Genomic DNA, 8,679 nt, shown 5'->3' with positions numbered 1-8,679 from the left:
TATCGCAACTCTGCGCCTCCTCATCATCACGCTCCCCGCCCCGCACGCACACCTTAACCCAACCCCATCCCGTCCCTGGAGGTCACTCCAGACTGCCTTCCTTCCCTTGTTAAGCCCGTCCTCCCTGTTCACATCTCTCTGTTCCCAGGCACCCCTGGCCTCATCCGAAACGTGCCAGCAGGTGCATCCCTCGGCACAAGCTGCTTTCTACCCAAAGGCCCAGGGACCGCACAGGGGGGCAGCGTGAGGCTGCACTGCCCGCTGTTTGACTCACACGTCGTGCCTTAATGCCTCGGTCCTGCTAATGAGCTATGGGACAGCGTAGGTATGGCCTGAAGTCCAGGCAGGCCTGGGCCTGAATGCCTGGCACCAGAATACTCTTCCTTTCCCATGTGCTCCCTTCTGCTGCTTACCGAGCCTCTGGCGGAAGGGAGGGTGTTCTTCTGTTTGGGGCACAAAGAGCACCCTGAAACCTTTCCCACAGAGACTTGACAAAGGCTCCGGCGCGCGTCTGAGGGAATTGCTTTTTCAGAAGGCTCAGCGCCCGCCTGGTCGTTTTCTTGGCCAGCCTCACGCATCCTAGATTACAGCAGACCTGCACAGGAAGAGGGAGACGGGCAGACACGGACCGCTTTCCCAAGCCTCTCCTCCTGCAGAGGCTGCAGAAATGTACCAGGGGCTGCCTATAGCAGGGACGCCCCCTGCAAGAAGGGAAAGCATCCGGCTCCACCCTCCAGGACATCCCTCTGCGTCACCCTGCCGCTTTACCTCCCCTTTGAGGCTGAAGAAGGTCGCCTCCTCAAAGCAGTCTAACGCAGTTGCTGTCTTCTCCATGGAGTTCCTCAGGGCCTCCGCTTCGTTCAGCTTCATAAGGGCCTTCGAGCAAGCACACAGGCAGCAGGTGAGCATCGGTGCAGAGCCCCTGGCCAGCTCCGTCCTTCCCTCTTGCCTCCTGTGGCACCTGCCTTAGGAGGGCCCGCATCTCCCCACGCGATCCCTGCCCTAGCACAGTGCCCCGTGGGCTCGGAGCTCAGGCACCAAGGGAGCCTTCAGACCGCCTCCCAGGTAATGCAGCTTGTGCTGACGGGCCTGCTTGAGTGCCCCGTGTCTCTTGCTGCGGGAGAGGCAAAGCGCAGGAAACAGTCCGGCTCTGCCCCCGCTGTTTCTTTTGGGAGGCCCCTTAGCCGGCGTGTCCTGTTGCAGTGGACTCCAGGTGCGGTGCGTGCTGGCAAGCAGGGCCACTCACCATGTAGCTGTTAGAGACGTGCAGGTAGGCAGCCGCACACTCCAGCAGGTAATAGAAGGCTTGGGAAGCGTTGCCTATTGCCACATAGTGGCGAGCCAAAGGCACAAGCACTGATTCGATGATGGCTTCGCATTTGCAGGAACACTCGCCACCGTCCTTCTCTTCGGTCCTGCTGGGCTGCGCAGTTGTCCACTCGCCCGCTGGTGGAAACCGCTCTGACGCTCTGGTCAGCGGCAGGATGCCAGGAAAAGAAGAGAGCAAAGAGCGGATGAGCATCACCTTAGATGACCCTGCTCTCCCTACAGGTAGCAACAAAAGCCCAGTTTCCTGCTGTCTCATCCCAGCTCCCACCCCACAGCCAGCCTCCTTGTCCCAGAGCTGGAGTCCCAGCCAGCAGCCAAACGGCAGAGCTCCATCTGTCTGCTCTGGAGCTCACTGGTTTCCACAATCATCAGAACCTTGTCTCCTCACCTCAACTCCTCCTCCGAGAAAGCCTGCTGCTGCTGCAGGGCATTTGCACTACCTGGGAAGAAGAGAGAGCGTGTCAAGGACCTCCCCACGTAGCCCGGGCTAAGAGCTGCGGGCTTGCAAGGCTCCTGCCGAGCAGACCCAGGGCACAAGAGCTGCGGTGATCATCCTCGTCCCCTGGCTCATCCCTGGCAAGCTGGGGCCCACCAGGTCCCCAGCACATGGGCCTGGGCTTCCAGAGGGAGGGGGCTCCGCAGCACGCACACAGCCTACCCTCAGGGGTGTGACTCCTGTCCTTCTTCAGCTGTTCTCCAGCGAGCACCAAGGCCTCCCAGCTGTGCCAGTCATCCTCGTCCGCAGAGCCCTGGCAGTTTTCCCCATCCTGGGGACTGGGGACGGCAAAGCGGTGGAAGGCCACAAAGTCCCCTCCGTGGCAGCTCCGGCATTTGTGCGCGTGCTTCTCCAGGAACGCAGCACGCTTGCGCTGCGCGTTGGCCCTCTGTCTCTCGGGCCACAGCTCGTAGGCTGCCTCCCGCAGCAGCGGGGCACAGAAGGCCAGGACGCCAGCCCGCCACTCTGTGGTCTCCTCGCTCATAGACGGCCTCTCCGCCCCTGCAAGGCAATGGATCGTGGCCTCAGACAGAGTGGTAGAGGCATTCTCAACAGCCGCTGGGAATTTCCCTCTGCGCAAAGCTGGTGGGGGAAGGCCCCTTTCAGCTACAGCGCTCCTGGGTCTACGTTACTGCCACCACTTACCGCTCCCTGCCTGCTGAGAGGTGAACGGCTCCTCTCCAGCATCTTGGACGTCTCTGGGCACCCCTGTGTCCTTCAGCCACTTAATGTGTTGTCGCTCACCAGCACGTCCAACAAGTAATTCATCTGCTGCCTGATGCAGGTGGGCAGGATGTGAGCCAGCAGCTGGGTGGTAAACACCGGCCCTGTGATGGCCGCAAACTTCAAAGCCATCTGCTTCTTCAGCGTGATCCGGTCCAGCTCAGCCAGCGCAATCTCTGTCAAGAAGAAGCAAAACGTCTCTCTCTTTTGTGTCCCAGAGCCTGAGCTTGGAGAGGCTGGACAGTTCCACCATCGGAAACAGGGTAGACTTTGGCCTCTCTTCCTCAAGATGGCACCTGCTGGGCAATCGCAGCCCAGGGGAATGTCTTCAGGATGGCTCCACTCCTCTGGCAACCACAGGCCACAAGGCCCAGGGATAAGAGAGACCCAGACAAGCGCTCCTCCACCAAGGATGGGGAGGGCACGATCCTGCGGGTACATGCGACCCGCGATGCGACCTAGCAGAGCTGAACTAGGCTGACGCCCAGCAGTGCACACAGAGAACAGAGAGCGCTTTCACCACCTCAGAGCTGGACTTGGAGCTCCCCGCAACTGCTGTGCGCCTCACAGGTAGGCTCACAGCTGGTCCACAGCCCGGAGGGGGACATCTGTGCCCTTAAGCACAGAGCTCTTTCTGCTCAGACCGGAGTCGCTTTCCTGGCACGGACCCCCCGGCTGAGCGGGTGACTCCACAGCATGCCGATGCCCAGCCCCTCTCTCATGTGCACCCCAGGAAAGGACCCCAGCACAGCCGCGAACTCAGCCGCTCACCTTTCAAGGTGGCCGGCAGCACGGTGGTCTCCAGGCTGACGTCTGGTCTGATGGTGCAGACCCTGCCGCTGTTATTCCCAGCACTGGAGCTTGAGGTGGCTGAGACGAGGTGTGAAGTCTCGACTGCAGAAGCTGGGGAGAGAGAGAGAGGGAGCGCATGAACAAGGTGGGGCAAGTCCAACCTGTCACGGTCGGGTGCGCTTCATGGCCCGCACCGAATGCGGTCAGTGAGCGGGGCAAACCGGTTTCCACTGCAGTGTTTTTGTTTGCATCGCCCTTGCAACTCTTTTTCCGCCTTCACACCAGCTGCCCAGCTGTACTGAATGAACGTCCCGCGACAGAACGCAGTAGTTGCTGCCTTTGACCGCGCTACCTCCCACAGCCAGGGAAATTGCCGGTGATAATCCAAAAAGCAAAGCCCATGCAGGCTGTCCCCAGGGCAACAGCACTCTGCTTGGCATTGCTCTTGCAATTAGTGCTCTTGCATTACTGCCAAGCTCCTCAGTTCCCAGCGCCTTTGCGGGCATTTATGGTTTTGGATTACAGTTTCCCAGGTCTGTCCCTCTCCTGCAGAAGGGCTTTCTTCTCAAGGGAGCTGGTGGCTTGCCAAGGTGACAGCAAGGTGTGCGGGAGCCCACGCCTCAGCCAGATCAAGTTCTGTCCTGCTGCCAGATCGGACTCTGCCCAGACTCACTGGAGAGCCACAGGACACGGTCGTGCAGGGGGGAGGGAGGTGCAACAGCATCTCGCCAGTGCGCAACAAGAGTGCTTACCGATCAAGCCCTCCCAGTCGTCCTCTGCTTTTTTGTCCTGCCTCCCAGTGCGGAACAAGAGCATGTTGTTGCAACGCAGGCAGCGCAGCAGTTCCTCGCAGTAATATGGGATGCCAGAGCTTCTTTGGATCAGGAACCTGGGCAGGAGCAGAGCCAGCAGTGACCAACACCAGGGAAGTACGGTGCGACACAGTTCTGATGGGCGGGCGGCGAGTCACTCAGCCTCACAGGGTAACCAGCCTCTTCGTCACAGCTACGGCGCACTTCAGAAGGGGGCGGTCCTCCCACTGGCTTGGGCGTTTGGGACCCCCTGACCCTACACCGTTTGCTGGAGTCCGTGGGGAAATGGTCGTGGACAATGTCCAAAGCACAACGCAGCAAGCCTGACCTTCCCTGTCCTCAGGAGCCCAGATCTGCTCTGGCAGCTGGCTGGACCCCTGCTCCTGGGAATCCCTCCTGCAGCCTGGCCACATAGGTCAAAGCCTTTTGCACGCCTCAGCCACGCTAAGGCTTGGGCACCCACCTCCCTCTGCTCTCCTCTCTCCTCTTCTCTCCCCTTTCCTCCCTGCCTTGCCCTCCCTCCTCTGCAACAGCAAAGGGCTGTCACTGCCCGCGTGCTGCATCTTGGGAGCTGCCTATTCTTAGCTCCCGCCTGCTGTGGTGAGTCTTAAGGAGAAACCCAGGTCCTTGCGGGAGTCAAGGATGCTGCCAGAAGGCCCCGTGCTTCCTTTCCTGCGGGGCGACTTCCTTCCGTGGGCGGCGTAGGTCCAGCCCCTCCGGAAGAACTCCCTGGCCTGCAACATACCTTGCTAGATCCCTGGGGATGCTGACCACTCCAAGGTCCTGGCAGGCTTTCTGCACCACAGCTGCAGGTTTCAGCTCTTCCAGATGAAGACAGCTGATTCTCTGGGACATTGTGCTCACAGACATTGTGCTGCAGCTTTGAAAAAGCTCTCCGTTCTCTCGTGGCCAGGAGCTAAGCTCATGACCATGAAGAGCGTGACGCTTTGGAGCACGGGCCACATGATAATCCAGGAGGCAGGGTCGATGAAGTGGGCGTTGTCGATGACAAATATGCCGAATTCTCCTCCAAGGGTCTGAAAAAAGCAGACGGTTCTGTGTGGGGTCTGGTGGATTCTCAAGCGTCTTCTAGGGGAGGAAATGTAGCCCCTCTCTCCAGAGACGGAGAATACTCAGAAGTCTCTCCCCAGCCGCTTCCCTCTTCAGAAGCTTACTGGCTGTTCATTTCTGTGAGACTTTAAGGTCTCCTCAAGCACCACTTGCCCTTCTGAAGGAGGGAACTTGGGCAAAGAAATGCAGAAGGCGTCAATCCTCCTCCAGGGCACATACCCTCCAACTTAACAGGAGGCGAGCTACTAGGCATATGGGGAGGGCTCGAGAGGGGCTTCTGGGAGGAGGGGCTCCTGGGCCCTGAAGGGCGATGACCCTGGCACATCGTCCTGCTGCCCACTCAGGCCGCTCTGATGTGGAGCCTGCAGCGGGCAGGGTTGTTTTCTTTCTCTGACCCAGGTGGAAGGAGGAACGCTCACCTTCTGTAGCACTTGCATACAAGTCAGGTGCAACTCCCTTTTCCTTGGAGTGTCATGCATCTTGCGAATCTTGTCCGGGACGGCAAACTGGACGGGAAAGCAGAGTCAGAAAGAAACATCATCCTGGGACCAGGCATGCCTATCCACCAAGCTCGACGGCAGAACAAAGCGCCTCTGCTTTTGCATGAGGTCAACACGAGCCTCTCTTCACTGGCCTTTCCAGGGTGCTGACCAAGACACCTGGCTCATGCGCAGGACATGAAGTCACCACAGACAGGGAGCCTCCCCGGACCCAGGAATCAGAACGCGGTGCTATGAGCCCCGCGGCTCCCAGCCCGGAGTTAAGCCTGCCCAGCGGAACACCCAGACAACAACCAGACTACCTCAGGAGGCAGTCTCACCCTCTCGCTCCCACCTTGACGAGGAGAATGTCATTGAGGAGGCAATATCTGCTCTCTTCTATCGCCCCTTGGAGCTTGGCCTGCAGGGTGCGCTGCCTGTCCTCGCACGTTTCACCCGCCTGCAGGCCCAGAGCCCTGGCCACCAGCATACGGATGGCAGAGAAGGGCTGCCTCACGTTGGCCTCGGTCAGTTCCACGGTGACAACCCTGCGGTGCAAAAGCAAAAGGCACCTGAGCTGCAGAAAAGGCCCCCAGTAGCCCACGCCTGCCAAGACAGGAGAGCTAGAGATTCACGCCGCCTGGTTCTTACTGCAAAGGAACGCAGGGTGCGCAGTCCCGGGGGTGGGGGAGGAGGGCCAGGCACAGGGCAGAGGCATCGCAGTCTTCCACGAACGTCAGGGGAGTCCCTCGCCAGAGGCCAAAACCAAAGAAAACCCAGATGGGGCAAAGAAGCCGGGGTGTGCTGTAGGCTAGTAGACTGCTTTGCCACCCTGGACAAGCAAAAGAAGCCTCTTGGAAAGGAGGACCTGTGTCACTTAGTGGCTCAGGACACCAAGCATCTGGCACCTTTGGCTCAAGTCTTTTGATAGTTTTCAAGAGACAGCAACGTTAACATTCAAAAGGTCCTCCAACCATGGCCCAGAGGGACACCTGAGAACTGAGCAGGCAGACAGGAGGAAGAGTGGCCCAGTGGCCCACCTTTCCCCAGGGCGACATGACTGACCCAAAGCTTCCTGCGCAGAAGGAGCTGGGAAAAAATTCCTCCTTGCGTCAGAATGACCTCTGCCGTAGCCTTGCACGTAGTGGAGCAAGCACAGCGCAGGGAGCCCAGCGGAAAGCCGCTTGGACAAAGCCTGCACGGCTAGCGTGCGTCTCCAAAGCCAGGACAACCTTCCCCACCCCACTGGCATCACTCCCGGCTCTCTTAGCAGCAGGAGACAGAAAGGCAGAGAGGTACAAAGCAGACCCGTGCCAGGCCTTTGAATCTTCCTGGCCACGGGGAAGGGATGTCTGCGGGAGACCAGGCTGGTCTCTTGCTGCACAGCTCCTCTTTGCCGGCCAAGGTTGCACCCTTGGGGTCCCTGTGCCCCCATCCAGATGGCTCGGAAGACACTCACCACTTCTCGGCGATTCCCACATATTGATAGATATGGCCGGGATTGGTAACGCCTTTCAGCTTTGTCTCCGGCAACTCCTTGAAGAAGCAACCGGGCAGGCGAGAGGCTGCGGAGGTGGCTTCATCACAGGACACCAGCCTAGGGTAGTGCACCATCAAGCGTGCAGCCAAGTTCACCTTATGGCCAATCACTGCCACAGAGAGAGAACACGTTGACATGGTTAGGAAAGCGGCCTTGCCCCACCCTTCAAGGCCAAGGGCTACTTCCCCTTGTTGTCCATAGGTGCATGCCCAGTGGACTGCACCAATAAGCACACAGAGCTGAAATCCACACGAAGGTCTTTTAATTAAATAACTAATTATATAACTCTGCAGAGTCAGGTGCTTGGCGATCTTTTGCAAAGCCAGCACACTTCAGACTTGAATCACCGTTATTTATACACAGCAAACTTGTGAAAGCTATCTCTTTGGCTACTTTTGATTGGCTATTACAGCTCACCTAACTTATGTCTACGGAGTTTGCACATAACAGAGGAAGAGCGGGGGAGGAGGGGACACCAAATCCCACATCAGCATACATTAGCATTTTGATGGGTATGTTTTTTAATACGTTTATGACCCTTAATGAGCAAAAGGTTTCTATAGATCAGTCTGGAGCTGTTGTTCTCCTTCTTGTTTTTACCTTTTATCCCATATCTTCCTTGCTTCTGCTAGCTCAAGGCTGCCTGTCTCTCTGCTCCCTTATTTTCTCAGCTAAAAGACTATACGAGCTATAGAAAAGACTACACAAGCTGCGGGCCTCCCTATATTCCTCAAGGTTTCCTTGTGTTTTTTTTTTCCCCAGCTTTGGGACTACACCCTCAGGCACAGGTCAACCCAGCAGCAGGGCAAGCGGACCCAGCGGGAACCACAAGTCTCTGAGCCCATTCTCCCACCTCAGGTGGAGACCGGTGCCATCTGGGCCGCCACCGGCAGCCTGTGGCATATGTGCTTGCCCCAGCCTGCCCGTCTCTTCATGACTGACATCCTTAAGCGCACCCACGCCAGCCTCCCACTCTTCAGACTAAGGTGCGGTACCTGTATGTTCGGCCCTCTCAGGGTGGCCACAGAGGCCGCAGAACACCGTCCCGCTGGTGACCCCGACGGACACTGCCCCGGCACACGGGGAGAGAAGCGCAAAGTCAGTGGCGCCCCAGGCGCAGACCTGCTCGCCCCGCTCCGCCCCTTCCCACATCTCCCCTTGGCGCCAGCCAGGGCCACCTGCTGTCCCACAGCCAGTGCGTGTCTTGGGGACTTGGAGAGCTCGGGGCGCAACACACCCCGCTCACAAGGGACACGGGGAGGGCGCACGCAAGATGGCTTGGACCCTTCCCCTGAGGCACGATGGCTGCGACCTGCAGCAGGCCACAGCCCCTCTCATTAGTGGAGGAAAGCAGGTGCTGCCCACAGAGCACCTACAATGCCAGCGGCTTGAGATCACGGGGCTGGGCCCGAGCCCTGTTCCTGGCCCTGTTGCCCA

At 58.7% G+C, this 8,679-nt stretch overlaps 1 protein-coding gene across 1 annotated transcript; it reads right to left on the bottom strand.

Annotated features, from left to right (window-relative positions):
* Positions 1–295: 295 nt before the first annotated feature.
* On the bottom strand, positions 296–8,394 carry LOC308186663 (adenylate cyclase type 10-like; the record flags this gene model as incomplete). The annotated part of the gene is given in 14 exon segments (XM_080608783.1): positions 296–595; positions 769–876; positions 1,247–1,469; positions 1,718–1,769; positions 1,988–2,326; positions 2,551–2,724; positions 3,320–3,451; positions 4,093–4,229; positions 4,898–5,025; positions 5,028–5,189; positions 5,643–5,729; positions 6,058–6,250; positions 7,162–7,351; positions 8,238–8,394. Coding segments are annotated over 14 exon segments (2,268 nt in total). The 3' UTR covers positions 296–409.
* Positions 8,395–8,679: the final 285 nt, after the last annotated feature.

This window comes from Anser brachyrhynchus (assembly GCF_964034855.1).
Source record: "Anser brachyrhynchus genome assembly, contig: SCAFFOLD_120, whole genome shotgun sequence".
NCBI classification, from domain to species: Eukaryota; Metazoa; Chordata; class Aves; order Anseriformes; family Anatidae; genus Anser; species Anser brachyrhynchus.
Note: the sequence above shows the minus strand (reverse complement) of the source record. Positions and strands in the feature narration are given on the sequence as shown.